We start from the raw sequence: 17,918 nt of genomic DNA, 5'->3' as shown, positions 1-17,918 counted from the left end.
AGGTCATCAGGAGGTGTGGGCTGCAGAATCATCAGTACGCTGATGATACCCAGCTCTACCTCTCGTTTTCCACCAATCCAGGTGAGGCAGTGGCTGTGCTGAACCGGTGCCTGGCCGAGGTAATGGAATGGATGAGGGCCAATAAACTGAAAATCCAGACAAGATGGGGGTCCTGTTGGCTGGCGGATCGGGCTTCGGGGAGGGTGAATTGAACCTAGTCCTGAATGGGGTTGCACTCCCTCTTAGGGACAAGGTTCACAGCTTGGGAGTTCTCCTCGACCCAGAGCTTTCACTGGAAACTCAGGTGACAGTGGTGGCGAGGAGCGCTTTCTTTCAGCTTTGGCTGATCCATCAGCTGCACCCCTACCTGGAGTATGACTGCCTGGAGACAGTGACACACACGTTGGTGACTTCCCGACTTGACTTCTGTAACGCGTGCACGTGGGGCTACCCTTGAAGACGGTCTGGATACTTCAATTGGTTCAAAATAGAGCTGCCAGGCTGCTGACGGGGACTGGGCATTATGGTCACATGACTCCAGTCCTCCGTCAGCTTCACTGGCTTCCCATTGAAGTCCGGGCCCAATTCAAGATGTTGGTGATGACTTATAAAGCCCTAAACGGCTTGGGTCCTGGTTACCTGAAGAAGCGCTTACGTCCATATATGCCCGCCCCCACCTTCAGATCTGCAGGAGAGGCCCTTCTCTGGGAACCCTCCGTGAAGGAAATTAGGAGGGTGAGTACTCGGAGGGCTTTCTCTGTGGTGGCGCCCGATCGATGGAATGCGCTCCCCAGAGAGGTCTGCCTGGCGCCGTCGTTATTTGTTTTTCGGCGCCAGGCAAAGACCTTTTTATTCAAATGTCATTTTAATTGTTAATAGTATTTATTCACTTTAGTCTTTGGCCAGGGCGACTTAATTTATACTGTTAATTTATATTATTCTATGGAAGTTTATTTATGGATGTGAGCCGCCCCGAGGCTTCAGCAAATGGGGCGGCATAGAAGTCTCCTAAATAAATAAATAATAAATACCACCAGGTCTTCTGCTGGTACAATCTGGCTCTTCTGGGACTGGGTCTGGCAGATGTAGTGGTGGCAGCCATCTTTTTGTGCACTTGGCTATTTTCCCAGCCATGTGGTCTTCCAGGGAGAGGCGGGCATTAGTGGGGCAGGCTCGGTTGGAGCTTTTGCTGCAGCCAATGAGCCCAAGGGGTGTCATCGAGACTGAGCTGGATGGCTAGTTGCACCCTGCTTGTTTGGTGGAGTTGGTTGCCTGTGGGGCCATTCCCCATACTTCGACACTTAATCAGTCATCAGTACACTTCATCCAATAAAACATGTTTAAAATAAGTTATAAACCATCTTTTAGAAGGGAAAAATCTTTCAAGAGGGAATTAGACAGATTCAGGATTAGTCACCCTGGCTGACGGGAACCTTCATATTCATATGCAGTGAAAGTACCTTAGAGTATTTCTGAAATTAAGCTGTTGAGGCATGTATGGGTGCTGCAGCTGCTGCCCTGTGTAAAACTTTGCGGTGTTCACTTGTGGTGTTCACGAAAGCATGGAAGGAGAATGCAGAAGTTTGGCTTGACATGGCTCTTTTGACCTCAGTTTATGAAGTACATGAATTGATACAGTTTATGAAGGTACCAATACTGGTCCATCTTGCTCAGTATTGTCTACTTCGAAGGACTATAGCGCTGCAGGGTCCCAAGTATATTTCCTTACCTGAGCAGGTGAGGTGCTAGGTGCTAGAAAGTTCCCACAGGACAAAAAATGCATATATTAGCATATGCCTCTTTACATATACTATACGGTTTCTCTGTGCATGAGCTTAATAGATTCTGTCTCCTAAGACAGGACAGGGCGTGATGCAACAGTGTCCCCCTCACTGCAGTGTCTGAGGCAGCTGCTTGACCCTGCTTCATGTAAGGGCTGGCCTTGCAGGGCAACAGAAATTCAACAGCAATTATTTATATATATGAATGTATGAGAAGCTCAACACTGACTGCTTCACTCCACTTTTGGCAAGGCCCACAAACACATACACGCCTCTGAAATGTTTTGCCAGAAACTGTTTCAAAGCACTTGCAGATCCAAAACACCCCGATGGTTTCCACAAACTCTTGCAGGGAGTTGTTAACCATTATTGGGGACCAAGACTCGTCCCACCATGGACACCATTTCACATTCTTTTTTAAGTAGGCACTGCAAGACTTGATTAGGCCCTCTGGGCTTTCCCATCCAGCCCCACTGTCTCTTCTCAGAGCCCCGTGCCTGAGCCAGGAAGCCAAAGCTCTTATTAGCAGATAGAATTACAGATAAGAGCTTCCCCCAGCTTGATGCTGAAAGGTACTCCTGCTCCTCCTGAGCCCGAACCTGCAGGGACATGCCCTGTTTACTTCTGAGCAGGCAGGATGATCACGCTTACTTCTGAACATTTGTAAGCTTGTTCTTTGGAACTGCTGCTGAGCTTGCTCAGCTCTGTTTACGTTTAGAGAGACATGGAGAGGTTTGTCCTGCTTACTTCTGAGCAGACATGTTGCTCATGCTTAGTAATAGTGTTTGGGGTGGGATGATTTTTGGGCCTTATCCACTTTTGCCTCTGGCATCACTCAACACTGGAAAACGACAGCTATTACGCTTTATTCCTTTCGGCGCCAGGTGAAAACCCCTTTATTTTCCCATTAGTTTAATGTTTAATAGGTTTTAAGGTGGATTTTATTTACTGGAAGTTTTGGATGCTGTGCTCCATTTTATTTTGTGTTGCTTTTATTGTAAAACCGTCCTGAGACACTTGTAGCGGACAGTATATAAAAGCTTTAAATAATAAAGAACTCGGTGGGATGGATCCATGCCTGGACTATAGCAATTGAAGGGTATAACTCGTTTGAAAAGAGCAGAAGAAACCGGAGCTGCATTATCTGTTAAAAATACTTATCTTTTAGTGGATAAAATGGAAGTTACAGGAATTCTGGGGGAAAATGACAACATACTTGAGTTCCTGATTTTAAAGGAAGCAAAATTGGAGCATGGCCATATAGGTACCCTTGACTTTAGGAGAGTTGATTTTATTAATCTCAGTGATAAGTAATGTTCCATCGCAAGCGATCCTAAGGAAAAAAAGGAGCCCAAAGTGGGCAGGCTCTTTTAAAAGAGGAAATTTTAGTTTCTAGCCTTTTCAGAAAGAGAGATTGAAATATTGAGTGTGCTTTGCCTGAAGGGAGGTGACAGGGGAGGTATAATAGCAGTCTTTCAGTGTGCAAGACCGAGAACAACAGGCTTAAGTTACAGGAAACCAGATTCCAGCTGGACATCAGGAAAAACTTCCTGTTAGAGTAGTACAGCAACAGAATGAATTACCTGGGGAAGTGGTGGGCTCTCCCAAACTGGAGGGATTCAGGAGGCAATTGGACAAAGATCAGCTGAGAATGCTTTCAGCTGTAGTTCTGCATTGAGCAGGGGGTTGGACTCAATGCCTTGTCTGCCCCTTCCAACAATACTGGTCTGATTCTGTGTTGTCCACAGGGACATCTCCAAAATGAAAGGTGATCCTCAGGCTGACAGCTTCCCCCACCTGTGCATTCAAGTTAATATTTCACTTTTTCCCCACAATTGTGCTTTCTTCATAATATTTGTGATGTGATTGGTTTCCTCCCTTTGTGTACACACACATCAACTTCATAAACATTGTCTTTAGCCCCCTGTCTATATATAGCAAATACCTTTGGGGAAACTAGCAGAGGCTGTGCTAAGAGACCAATTATATATTGGGAAGGAACTGTTGGGATCAGGAAAATGGGCCACTTGAGAAGTGTTTTGCCCAAATGCAGTGAGCGGAATTTGGTCATATTCAGTGTCATGGCTGAATAGAACTTTGGGGATCCGATATGCTGTGATAGGAATAATGCGGACAAGTCAGGTTGGAATTACACCATTAGCATGCATTTATCTAATGCCACTTTTGTTAGGCTGAGGTCCTATGCCAACTTACCTGGGAGCAAGCCCTGTTGGACACTGCGGATCTGACTTCTGAATAGATGTGCCTATGGCTGCACTGGAAACAATTGCTTCTTGGTGTCACCAGCTCAGACCTGATGCACCCATTCAGCACAATGTGATGGAGAGGGATCATCAGACACCTGCCAACAGCCCAGGGCTCAGAAGGGCCCACCGCCAACTGTGCTCACTCCATCAAGACCCCACAAAGGACCCGAGCAGCAGTCTGGCTTGCTGCCACCCCCCCTCCCCCAATGCATTTAACTGGCAGGCGGTAAGGGTTTGGCATGGAATGAATCCTCTTCTCAGGTTCCATCCAGGGCGGTGGTGTCAGCATGTTAATATACTAGACTGAGACTGGCATCCGCAGGGAGCAGTGCTAGGACTGGGCTCTGCTCCTGGCAAGGGTAACAGCAGGGCCCCAGCAGCAGTTAGGAGATGAGGCCGCTAGCACACAAGGTCCACATTCCCCAGTTACGAGAGTCCACATGGACATGGTGTGGAAATTTATTTTCCACTCTAGTTTCCAAGATGCATTTAGCTATTTCAAAAGAAGCCTTTTATTTTACTGCACACATTCCAATCAATGTAACACATGGTTTAACACTTAAGTTTATTGTCTTTTAAACACTTAGGATAAAGGTTTGCATTAATGCAGATGCTAATTCAAGGGATGAGATTGTACACACAACTTTCAAAGGTTTTTGTTCCTGACAAATGACTAGACAAGTTTCTTAGTAGAAAGTTAGGAAATTATATATCTGTAGCAAGTAAAAATCATTTAGAAATTGTAGTCCTGCTCCCATGTATTGGTGCAGCTGCTCTATTCACATGGATTCTGGATAACGATAAGAAGATATTCCTTATCTGTAGGAAAAGGTAATGAACCATGAGAGATATGACAAACACCTGCAATTTGTTCAATTTCAGTTTCTCCTCATTTTCCCATTTATTTTGTAATTATATTTGAGATTATAATTTCAATACTAAATTCCTAAGATATGGAAAGAAATCTGACTCTAGGCTGACACTTGGGTGGGATAAGCAGCAGACACAACCTGATGAGCTGCCACCAGTGCTGCTTCCTTCCACAACTGCCACCAGAAAGGCACCCAAGGAATACTGTGCCCTGTGGGGCAGGAAAAGAAAACCAATTAAGCTTGAACTGAATAGAAGAGCCTCTGCAGAAGAGAGGCAAGGAGAAACTTTCCAGCAAATAACATGTCAGCCCTAAAGAACAAAAGTGTGTAAATTTAGACTCACAGGAATTGGCCAACATTAACTGGCAACTTCTCTCCAAAATTTCAGGCAGTTTTTCCAGCCATACCTGAGAGATGCTGGGGACTGAATCTGGTACCTTTTGCACGCAAAGCAGATGCTCTACCACAAAACTATTGTGCGGGGGGGGGGGGGAGTGAATTGATTACCATCAGCATCATGCTTTCCGCTTCCTCCCTCCACCCCTTGCTGCCTGCCTCTGCAGCAAAATAAGACCTCCTTAATTGCTAAAGTATTAAAGTATATGGAGATGAGCAGATCCCACAGGCTTGTGTCTTCCTAACTGAATGCTTTTAGACAAAGGTTTTGCAGCAGCTTTGGAAAAATGAAAGCAAGTAGTATTTTTTCACCTGAAGACAAAATTATTACCTGGAGCAACCATGATTTCATGTTTCTTTGATCTAATCCTAAGAAAAGTTAGATCATTCTGTGGATCAATATCTCTCACTGTGCTCTTTGCTTTCATTGTGAGCTGATGAAGAAGGCCTGCATACTGCACTGTAGTGGAGTTGTCAAGAGTTGTTCTGATTGGGATGCCTGAAAAGGAAGCAGTTGACTGATTTAGGATTTAACAGGCAAAGTCAACTTAAAATTTAGCATTTTAAGGCCTCTGATCTCTCTCTCTCTCTCTCTCTCTCTCTCTCTCTCACACACACACACACACACACACACACACACACACACACACAGAGAGCTAAAACAAGCATGAGCCACTCTCTCCTGTAGACTGTCTGTAACTAGTTTCACCTGAGTGTGAAACATCACACTCCCTGGTGTGGAGTGTGATGTACTGAGATATACATCAGTTGTAATGATAGAAAGCCTTTCTACAACTCTTTCAGCATTATCTAATAGCCTAGGATCATTGGCAACTACAAGTAAAGGCAAAGGTATTATAATTAAGTTACTTGCTGTGATGTGAGGCTGCTGTTAACAGAGATTGCTTACCACCACTGGCAACAACTCTCCAGGTTCTAGGACAAAGACCTTTCCCAGCCCTGTTACAACTGATCATTGTAAATGGAGATGTTTGGTACTGTACATGAGATGTTCTCCATGCTGCACGTGCTGTTTCACTGAGTAACGTCCTCTCCCCAAATGTCCCTTACTAGTCTTCTATTTGCTTAATGTGGAAGCAATGCAGCTTAAAAGGTTAGCCAAAGCTATGCAACTTGTTTAACATGCAGCCAAGTATACTCAAGGCAAGGTTTTTCTTAATGGACTCTAAAGATTAAGTCTCTGGAGAAAAAAAAAATCTTTCGCTGTTACTGCTATTATTTTGAAATTCCAAGACATAAGATACAGTAAAAGTTGCAATATGATAACTGTTTGTGTTATCAAGTTCCTTCCTTCTTTCTTGTTTTGTGTTCAAGGAGAGACCAGATGTAACTGATGTAATCTATAAAAAGCTGCATCTGTAACAGAAGGAAGAGTTGCTCCTTGTTAACTATGTTGACACTCCGTGATGCTGATGAGCTAGTTGGTCAGGGACCTCTCCCTATGATCTTTTAACATTCATAAGTCTGGATTGCAACTTTTTCTTTCAGTGGACTACAGTTTTCTTTAAAGTTTCACAATTTGGTGGTAGCAATGGGATCTCTGAATGCTGCAGTAAGTTAATGCTCATGCACCAACCAAAAGGGGAGACAGGCCTACTTAAACTCTTCCAAGGGGGATGAGTTCAGGACTGAGGGACTGCCAGCAGCTGGCAAGAACTAAGCAAAACATCTAACAGGAAAAATGAATATGAAAGGCACACTGATAGTGGGAACATCGCAGGGAAAAGAAAACCTATGGATCCCTTGATGGTGGGTCCATCAGTACAGGTACCCTAAGAAAAACTGGGGGTAGTTCCATCCACAGACACAATAGTTGGTGCAGAAAGAAACATAGAATGAAGATAAACTGGACTTTTGAACTTGTTGAGAATCTTCTCCACTGAATCCTTAACTAAGACAAATAACTAGACTGGTCAGTATTATACAACAGGAATCTTTCTCTTTCAGGATACTGAAGAGATGAACAGAGGAAGCCAGGATCAAATGGTTTTGAGTGGGCACAGGTGTTGGGCAAAGATTCAGGCATGTAAACAGAAGGAAGGTGAATGTCTGGCTGAATAAATGGAAAGATGAAGCAAGTTTTTGGTGCAGCATTCAGGGATACAAGATGTTCCAGCATCTGCACTGTGTACGCCTTGTGTAAGGACTGATTCTGAAAGTGAGAAAGTACCTGATGATAATGGGTTAATACAGGAGTCAAAGAATGCAGTAGACAGTGGAAGTGTTGCTCGTCATTTTGCAGTGATGATAATAAAGGGTAAAGAAGATGTTCTTACAGATTTAGAATTTGGAAGGCAACTGAGAACGTAGAAAGGAAGAGACGGAGGTAAGAATAAGATTAAGTAGTTTATTGCTCAATCAGAAGATCACTGCAAATGCTATTTTACAACTTATATACAACCATGTGAGAGAGAGATACCATTACATAAGTTTCATTAAAATATGGTGCGTTAGCAGCAATACTATGGCATGTAGCATGTGAGATATTTAGTATCAACCCTTTTACCTTCACATAGCTGAATCTTAATTAAAGCAACAACATATTTGCCTATATCCAGTGTTTTTGTAAAAAAAAAGGTGCCGGAACTCACGTCGCCACCGGCAGTAAACACTCAGCGCGCAACCACACACACCAATCCCAAGCCGAACAGTGTCCCAAGCTGGGCGGCGCGGACACAAAAGCAGCCCGCAGGCACTTTGTTAATGATGTTTGCTGCTGACCTGCTATGCCGACAGGCGATTCAAAATCACTTCGTAAAATCCATTGGAAAAAAAGGTGCCGGAATGCTTTTCCGGGGCGTTCAATGACAAAAAAGCCCTGCTTATATCTAGTGGTTTTCACAGCAAATATTGCAACCCTCTGTACCACATATTGGTTGGATGATTGTAGTAAGCAACTCAGTTCCTCCTATGCATCCTTGTATTTGTTTCAAGAGAGATTCTATGCACCTTTTTCTTTTATCTCTAGATATCATACACTCAAGTACATAATGAGCCAAAACCTCAAGAATTGGTTCTCCAGACAAAGCCTATCTTTTCCTGGATACCATTTCACTGTAGTATCCATATATTCATACCTTAGGTATGTGAAGACTTTCTGATATTCCATTTTCACAAGGACTGACAAATATTTCTCATATGCTTTGTGTTAGCTAATCATTCTCATGTTTTTAATGATGGAACAGCAGTTTTATCAGTTTGCGCTTGTACTCCTATATCAAGTACTGTTTTGATAAAAGATGTAGCAGCTAGCTTTCAACACTGGATTTAGTATCAGAGAATCTGAAATTTGGGATGGTTCAGTTTTTCCAATCAAAACTTTCTGTGCATAGATAGTATCTGCTCCTCCAAAGAGAATTTAAGAAGTCTTTCTTTTGTTAGACTGCTTATTTCACAGTGATAGAGGAAAAGGGAATAGGGAAATAAGCTGTGAATTGCTTATTTTAGAGCAAAAGGGAAATTTCTAGATGTACCTGCTTCAGCTCTAATTAAATATTCTGGGGTGGACTCAGAAATCACCAATTTGATATAAATTACCAAATCTGCAGTGGTTTCTATTTCCCAGGCTACTGTTTTGCTGTTTTTCAAACAGGAAGTTGGTTTCCAATAGCAATATTGCAAGATGTTGCTGATATACAATATCAGGCCCAAATTCAGAAAAAGAATTCTGGAATCTGATGGGGTGTGTTCTGTACCAGGATGGAAATTGGAAGAGTCGGGGTGGCCACCTGATTATGCCAAGATCCTAATTCCCACACCTACCCCATGCATATTATGAGATAGGTCATGTTTTAAAAGCATGCAATAATTAAAGCTGTGAAATTAACTGGCACCACATTTTCTTATATGGTCCAACACTATTGTCCAGCACTATTGTGTGGGCCCAATTTGTCAGTCCTGGAATGTGGGCGATATGCAAAGACAAAAACGGCAGTGTACCCCCCCCCCCCGGGGTTCTTTTATGAACATTCAGATTTATTTTATCCAATTGACCAAGTGTTATTTATTTAAATATGTGATCTTTTATTTTATTTAAAACTTTTCTGTAACGTCCCATACTTAAGACGACTTAGACCCAACATCATTTGGGTTTGCCTGTGTTCAGGATGAGTTGAAACATCTTTATACTTATGTGCAAAGGCAAGTACTATCACTGTAGGCAAGAAATTATGGTGAAACTTACTGTTCAGATTTGTTAATTTTTTCTATACATGTCCTGCTTTTTTTCCTAAAAGGAACTCAAAGGGGCTTACACAATTCACCTCCTCCTCTCAATCTTGTCCTCACACTAACAACCTTGTGAGGTGGGTTTTGCTGACAATTTGTCACTGGCTCAAAGTCACCCAGTTAGTTCCATGGCTGAGAGGGAATTAGAAGCTAGATCCCCTGAGGCCCAGCCCCATACTTTTAACCACTATATTGCACTGGCTTTCTCAGTATTCATAAACTCAACCAGGGAGACAAATTTCTCTAGAAAATTATGTAGCAAGTTTGTGATGCACTCCAAATTCAGCAAAATGTCCATTGTCTTTATCACCTTGAATCAGCAGTGATTGTAGCACAACAAAACACAACTTGTAAAAATAAGTTTAAAAGGATTTATGCTGGAACAGTGCTGAAATGGTCAAATGCTTCACAAGAAGCTTCAGTGAGCATGAAATAAACTTTCAATGATACCTCCTCCTTCTCCCCCAGTGAATATGCTTCTTCAGGGGTGTTCATTTGGCAGATTAAATAATATTAAATTACTGAAAATCCTTAACAAAACGTGTGAAAGCTTTCCAGCCACAGGGATGTGCTGCATCTTCCAAAGAACCTGATGAGCCTTGTCATTCCATCCAACTAAATGAGTGAATGTATATCCCTTGATCCCCATTGGAAGAGCCTCCTGACAACTCCAAATGTACATGAATGCTTCTCATTGCAAATCAGTTAGTGAACTTGCTGCCAACAAGTTCCCAGACTCAAGCTTGGACCTTTCTTTGGCATCAGGAAGCAAGGAGCTCAACCACCAGACAAACTGTTGCCTACAAGGGATCCAGAAGTCCTTTAGTAATGTTAAGGTACAAGATGCCAAGAAGAGATCCAAGAAGCAATAAGACTAAGGCAGCGCTGCCTTAACATTCTCAAAGCATCCTGTTTGGCAAAGACAACTGACCTCTACTGTGGTCATTGTTAATAAGCTTCAAAAGAAAGAAAAGTTGTTCTAGAAACATTTTTTCCTCATTGTAGCGGCCTCAACTGAGGCAAGGAAGGAAGCACCTGCGGTAACAAGGCTTTCCACTAAAGACCAGAGAGCAGAGAAACTGGATCTGTACTTGGCTGCATGCCTACAATTGGTGCTTCATGAACCATTGAGATAAAACTATGCAAGAGCTTGTATAAAAAGACGGAAGCCAAATCTTATGATGGTGTTGTTGATTCTGGTGAGAGATTATGTTTGGTATTTGATAATAAAATGTCTGTAATTGGAAACAATGTTTAAACATATTACTACTAAAATGGAAATCAGAGCTACACAAATTAGTACAAACTGTAACACAGCAATTAGTCTACCTTTTGTGATGCTGAAGCAAGACCACAGCCCCCCACACTGAGAATAATGTACTATTAGCTCTTTAACATTGAAGGAAAGAGATATTTCTGACTAAAAACAATAACCTGTTCATGTTGGCAACTTTTACAGATGAAACAAAATTGGTCTTAGGTTTTGAGGTCAAACTGTAAATTCACTTTGAAGTAGGATTTCTGCACGGGTGAAGAGCAGTGACAAGAACTGGTACAGGAAAGGCATTAAATCAGAAACAGTATAGAAGAAGCTAGTATTCAGAGAACAGAAGTCGGAAGTTTGTCTGTGACTAAATACTTTTGACCTCTGCTTTTCAGATAAGCAATTGTTGCTCTTAGTAGACAAGGTTTGATGATAAGAAAAAAGCAGGATGGAGAACTTGGGAAGAGTATTGTGTGTTTAGTTACGCTTTTAATGTTTTCTGTTATGTATAAATTTCTGGCAGACCATCTGCTGGATGAAGACGCTTGAGACTTCCTCTCTTGTGGTCTGACACACACGCATGTGTTTCTGAGAGCTGTTCTAATAAACCTCCCAGAGTAACTGATTCGTTATTTGGTACTGACTACAGCATCAGTCTGGGCAATGTTTCAGCTTAAACATATGAGTCTGCCAAATGCAACAGACCACATCCATTGCTAAAATTAACCCAACTGCAGGCTATTTTAGATTAAGACCTCACTGTTATGTAATTGCCTCAGGAATTTGTTTTACTCTTTAACTATGTTTGATAGGATCTTAACAGCATTATATGCTTGGAGAAAGGTGTGTAAATCAACTCCCACCCAAAAAGGCTTACTTAAAAATTGAAAAACTGGATGATGGGGGCCAGGGTGTAGATGCTTCCTTGTCAATCTAAGGCATTGCAATATTGTTTATAGCAAGAATGAGCAGACTTCAGCTCACTGGGAAGTTTAAAAAAAAAAACCTCCTAAAACCCCAAGTCACCTTGAGCAGAGTTTGCTAGCTGGAACATTATTTGCTGGAAAGGCAGGATACAAATGTAACAAACAAGATCCACCAATTAGAGGTCTGAAAGGCAACTGAGGAGTTAAAGCTGTAGAATGCTCAAGTAAGGGTTTATTTTCGGTACCAGAATTCGGTACCTTTTCACACTAAAATGTATTAACGATTTTCCCTCCTCACAAATCTTGCTCCTTTTCATCAGTCTAATTCGGAAAGCACGGGGGAGGAGGAAGGATGTTTGCACTGTTGCTCTTGTTGGTGCACCTCTCCCATTACCATATTAACGAAAATAAAAAGTGCTTTGCACAAATATTCTCCTCATTGACTTGTCCACACTTTGTTGTAGTTCAACTTGGAATCGTTTCCACCTCTTAATAAACATAACTTGCTCAATACTGTGGTAGTGTGAAATACTTTTACCGTTGCACGAAAATTAAGAAATAAAACAAAGCGGCACTTGTGTAAGTATTCATCCGCTGAATGAATGCTTGGTGGAAGCACCTTTGGCAGCAAATACAGCTTCAAGTCTTATTAGTTAAGTCTCTGTCACATTTGCACATTTGAATCTTACACTGTTTGCCTGTTCCCTTCTGGCAAAAGTATTCTGGCTCTGTCAGGTTGGATGGGGACCACTGGTGAACAGCAACTCCCACGTTTTGCCACAGAATCTTAATCAGGATGAAGACTAGGTTTGTACTGGGCCACCCTAAGACATTCAGATTCCAGTGTTAGTTCAGGAATATTGTCCTGCTGGAGGCTGAACTTCTTCCCCAGTCCTTGGAAGACTGAAAAAGGCTTTCCTCTACAATTGCCCTGTATTTGGTTGCATCCATCGTGTCCACAATCCTGAACAGTGTTCCAGTCCCAGCTGAGCAAAGCATTCCCATGACTTGATGCCACCACCATGGGAATGGCATCCTCAGAGCAATGAGTATTGTTGTTTTGTGTCACATACAGCAAGGTCAAAAGTTTCATTTTGTTCTCATCCAGACATAGAAAATCATTTCTACAGGTTTGCTGTTTCTTTGACATGCCTTTTGGGCTTTGAGATGTGTTTGTTTTAGCAATGGCTTTCTTCTAACCATTCTTCCATAAAGTCCAGCTTTGTGAAGTGTCTGGATAATAAATGTCCTATGGATGGTTTCTCCCTTATCAGCTCTCCTTCTCTGCAGCTCCTTCAGAGTTACCATTGGCTGTTTAGTTTATCCTATGACTTTTTGTTTTGTTTAGATACAAAGTCATACCCGACCAATCACGACTCCATGGACAACATTCCTCCAGGCTCTCCTGTCCTCCACCATCCCCCAGAGTCCACCCAAGCCCACACCCACTGCCTCAGTGACTCCATCTAGCCACCTCACCCTCTGCCATCCACTTCTTTTGCCTTCCATCATTCCCAGCATCAGGGTCTTCTCCAGGGAGTCCTTCCTTATTAGGTGGTCAAAGTCTTTGAGTTTCATCTTCAGTATCTGGCCTTCTAAAGAGCAGTCAGGGTTGATCTCCTCTAGGACTGACCGGTTTGATCGCCTTGCGGTCCAAGGGACTCGCAGGAGTCTCCTCCAGCACCAGAATTCAAAGGCCTCAATTCTTCTGCGCTCAGCCTACTTTATGGTCCAACTTCCACAGCCAACTCCTATGACTAATATTTTCCTTATCTGGTTACTAAATTTTGGTAGATAGCCTTCTCTAGACTGAGCTGCCATTTAGCCATTTCTTTCCATTTTGTAACAACTAATTTAGTAGTGCTCTGGAAGATGCTAATTTGTAATCTGATATATTTATTTATATATAACCCATCCTCAATTGGTGCCTTTGCACTTTATCCCAAAGCTATCTTGATAGCTACTTGATCTTCATGATTCAATATGCTGAAAAACTCTGGGGTTTTCCAGAAATAGGCACATTCAATCTAAGATCATGTAGCACTGGAATTACGCATAGGTGGCCTCCATTCAATGAATTCCAGTGGGTGACTTCCGGAGACAGTATGTTGCATCAGAGTGCCACAATAAAAATATTTTACACCTTCACATTGTTGAGTCTTGTGTATAGCAAGTGCCAACAATGTCAATTAAATCCCTATCAATTTCAGCTTGGAACAACAAAATGTGGAAAAGTCAAAGGGATGCATGTGAATTCCTCTGCAAAACACTAAAAACAAATACATTGTTGCCACAACATTTTGTGCAGCTTTTGTGCTAACAAGGTTTTCACTGAAAAGGAGCCCATGCTATTTAACTATCTTTAAAAATATTTTTAAAAGAACTGGATTCCACCAGGCAAAATCAGTGATACAATATGCCATTCTTTCCAGCTTCACAGTGACAAGTATTGCACACTTCAAAGAGTCCAAAAAGACACCCCCATCCCAGTTACAAAGGAAGCTACGCCATCAGAGAAGGGGGCTTTTTAGTTGTGGTGTCCCACCTGTGGATCCTGCTCTCCAAGCTTTGCCTGATATATTCACAGTTACCTTCTCAGCACCAGGCAAACATATTTAGAATTAAATATATAGATTTTGAATGCTAATATTTTTATAGGTTTTATATTAATTTTATTGTGCTATTTATAAGTATTTTCTATACTGTGTGTATATTCTTAGCATTTTGTAATGTGACCAAAGAAAATTTATTATTATGTTTATTTTTAAAAATTCTGCAAATCACTCCAAAATATACTTTCTGCCCAACCGTTGCCTACAGTATTAGTTAAATTAAGGTAATTACAGGGATCATTTATTAAAATAATTGTCTCTCCATCATAGTTGTTAAATGTTTGAAAAAGCTGCAGAATGACAAACAATGAAGATGCTGAAATGCCAGAAACCAAGGATTTTTACATCTTGACATTCTATGTCTATGTATGTGGATACCGGGAAAAGCCTGCTCATATGTTATACTTACATAATAGTTTTTGGAAGAGACGATTTTATAAGACTATCACGCCATCTAATTTGGTATTGTTTGCTGTTATTGGGAAGGCAGTGTTCTGCAGGCTAGGAGGGCTTTAAATTACTGGTTGCTATACTTGGCTATAGCATGACTTCAAGGTGGTTTTCTATCACAAAATAATGGCTTCCCAGGACAACATACTGTCAATATGACATCACTGCTAAGTTGAATATTATGCACACTCATCCTTAACTTAGATAATATAATACAATTTTGATTCACATTCCTAGTTTGCAGCTTAACCTGTTCAGCATTCATATTATTTAAGAATACAAGATTAACAATTCCCCTTGACTTATTTTCCTAGTTTTAAAGGCAATGCAAAATATAAAAAATCCAAATGGAACCTGTTTGTAAAACATACTGAGTATATTTTATGACATACATAAGGATAGAAACCCACCTTCTGCATTTACAACAATAGTTCCAATAACTCCTTTATGGCTTTGAATCCTCTTTAAAGTTTCCTCTACCTCTGCCTGTAAAAGAAACACATTCACTAAAGTACAAAACATGAATACAAATTGTGCAACAGCAGCTCATGCATTTCTCTCCATTCTCTCTCCTGGCTTTGGTCTCTAGCTGCATAATACAGAGTTCACCACTGAACAGCAGCAAAGAAGCACTTGGTAAAACAGATGAGCAGTTCCAAGGATTATGTAATGGTTTGACTCTTGCTGCAGAAAAACATTTGGAACTATGGAACCACACTGAAGACATTGTGATGTGGAGTATAATGTGTGTCTTAAATGAATGGGGACACTCAGGCAGAGCATGCTTTTAATGTCAACTTAGAATGGCATTTCTACTTCCCTTAAATAGGAAAAGGGCTGGGACAACTGCATGCTGCATTCTCCCAACTCCCTTCCACATACATAGTGGAGGTTCCTGCTGCCCATTAAAAGGGAACTTTTTCTCACAGGAAGTAATGTATCCCACCTAACTTCATGCTGTTGTTTCACCTAAGCAAGAAAAGAACTTCTGCTTGCTTCTCCTGTCTGAAAAAATTATAGTGCTCATAGTTAGTTCATGAAAAATTCTCCATAATGCAATTTATGGGAGACAGCAGACCTTTCAAAAGTAACCTTTCAGGTTGTAAGAACACACACATTGAGATAGGTTTCCCTATGGCATTCTTTCCATTCATAATGTTTTACAAGGCCAAATATCAATGAGCAAAGGAACCACTACATTATATAGTAACTGCTAGGAGTTTTCAGTAACTAATGTTAAAAATAAAACAAGGCTAAATGGTGTCCTTTTATATAGCTATTACATTCTCAACAGTTAATGCTGCAATCCCATGCACAGTTCCCTGGAGGTAAGTCCCACAAAGCAAAATAGGACTTAGCTCCAAGTAAAGATGCACAGGATTTGGCTGTAGTGTTGTATTATTACTCATGCAGGTACTCCAAGAAGGCTAGAAATTAATAAAGCAGAGAGATCATGTTAGTGGAGAAAATGCAGCAAAGGTAGTCTTTGTCAAAGCTCATCAACCGAGGCGATAATCTTTATTCCTGCTTACTATGGCAACATGCTGCCTTCAGAATCAAAGGCAGTGTGGCCCGATACACCAGTTGCTGTGGAATACAAAAGGGAGGGTGCCATTCCACTCACACCTTGCCTAAGGGTAACCCACACGCAGCTGACCGGCCACTGTCAAATACCATGGTAGACTCTTGGTCTGATTCAGTGTGGCTCTTTTTATGTTTTGGCAGTAAGCCCAAGCGAAATTACTTCTGAGCAGACACCCATACCTTTACAGTGAAGGATGCCCTCCTATTAATCCCTATTGAGCAAGCTTCTGAGAAAACCTACCAGGGATCAGGCTGCAGCACACAGTTAAGATTTAGGGTGCAAGTTTTAACAGAAAGGAGGGCTACAAGTGCCAGCATCCTCCAGCCATAGGATGGCACGGCTGCTAACTCAGCAGGGGGAGGTCATGGTCGAGGTGAGATCCGAACCGGACAGTTCCTGACAGAGAGCGAAACCATGAGGCTGCCGCCTCTGCACATTTGCTTGAAAGTCCCGAAGTGGGGAGGGGGAGGATTATTTCAGAGCAGCCTGGCCAGAGGATTGCATTGTCATCCACTCCGCTGCAAGCGCGTCCATGTTCAGTAGGGATTCCTCCCCCACCGGCAGCCCAAGGGCTTCCCTCCCAACAGGGACCCTCGTTCTGCGGTTCAGGGGCTTGGGCCGCCAGCGGCCCCGCACCCGTTCAGCGAGGCTCCTCGTCCTTTGCAGCTGCGCCCGGGAAGCCCAGGAGCCGCCCGTGAGGCGGCACGGCGCGAACCCCTTGCGGGGATCGAGTTCAGCACCACGGACCACCAGCCGGCCTCGGCGCGCCTCCTCCCCTCTCCCTGGGCCCTGCCTCGCAATGCGGCCACCCGCGGCATCTCCCCGAGTTCCCCGCGCCAAGGCCCCGCGGCGGTGGGGCACCTCCTCGTCCTCGTCTCTGTCACCCCCCCGCCACCCCGAGCCCCGTCTGTCCTCTCTGCCGCGACCCCCGATTACCATGACTCCGCCACCGACGCGCTGGCGTAGGCCGCCGTTGCTAAGGAACGCGTGCCGGAAGCGCCGGGAGAAAGAGGCGGGCCCAGGAAGTGAGGACAGAGGGGCGGGGTGTGTTCGGGCCGTGTTTCGCCTCGCGCTGTCACTCACTCATGCACGCATCCTGTGCGGGCGGCCAGCGCGCACTGGCGTCTCGTGGCCCTGCGTTACGTGTGTCATGGATTGCACACATGCAGGTTGCAGCCCTGTGCCTGTGTGCACCGCCCTGCAATTCCCACAATTGATGCCGGGAGCTGCACGCCTTTTTTCCCTGGCTAATTCTGCCCTAAAAGCCTTAAAAGCTGAGCACTGTGGATTCTAGTGTGGTTGGAGAGGGATCAGCGGAGCCTTTGCACGGGGCAAGCGCGTGTCCAAATACCGTCCCATGACCTGGTTAAAAATAAGCCCTTGTTATTTAAGTCCGCTGTATAACTGTGCAAGCATTTACACAACAGATTCAAGTGGGTGTACGGAGGCTTCCAGAATCTATTTAAATATTTTTTATAGAGGGTGCGTGACAAGAACTTGAGGCTTCGAGGTTATAC

General features: G+C 42.9%; 1 protein-coding gene across 1 annotated transcript; it reads right to left on the bottom strand.

Annotated features, from left to right (window-relative positions):
• Nucleotides 1-4,596: 4,596 nt before the first annotated feature.
• Nucleotides 4,597-17,433, bottom strand: DYNLRB2 (dynein light chain roadblock-type 2). The gene is made up of 4 exons (XM_044434320.1): nt 17,338-17,433; nt 15,227-15,302; nt 5,648-5,815; nt 4,597-4,867 (listed from the first exon to the last, which is right to left on the bottom strand). Exons 1-4 carry the CDS (start codon nt 17,338-17,340, stop codon nt 4,824-4,826), a joined length of 291 nt encoding a protein of 96 aa, XP_044290255.1. The 5' UTR covers nt 17,341-17,433; the 3' UTR covers nt 4,597-4,823.
• Between the last annotated feature and the right edge of the window lie 485 nt (nt 17,434-17,918).

This window comes from Varanus komodoensis, unplaced genomic scaffold (genome assembly GCF_004798865.1).
Source record: "Varanus komodoensis strain SLA01 unplaced genomic scaffold, ASM479886v1 scaffold27, whole genome shotgun sequence".
NCBI classification, from domain to species: Eukaryota; Metazoa; Chordata; class Lepidosauria; order Squamata; family Varanidae; genus Varanus; species Varanus komodoensis.
This window is presented reverse-complemented; position numbering and strand designations above follow the sequence as displayed.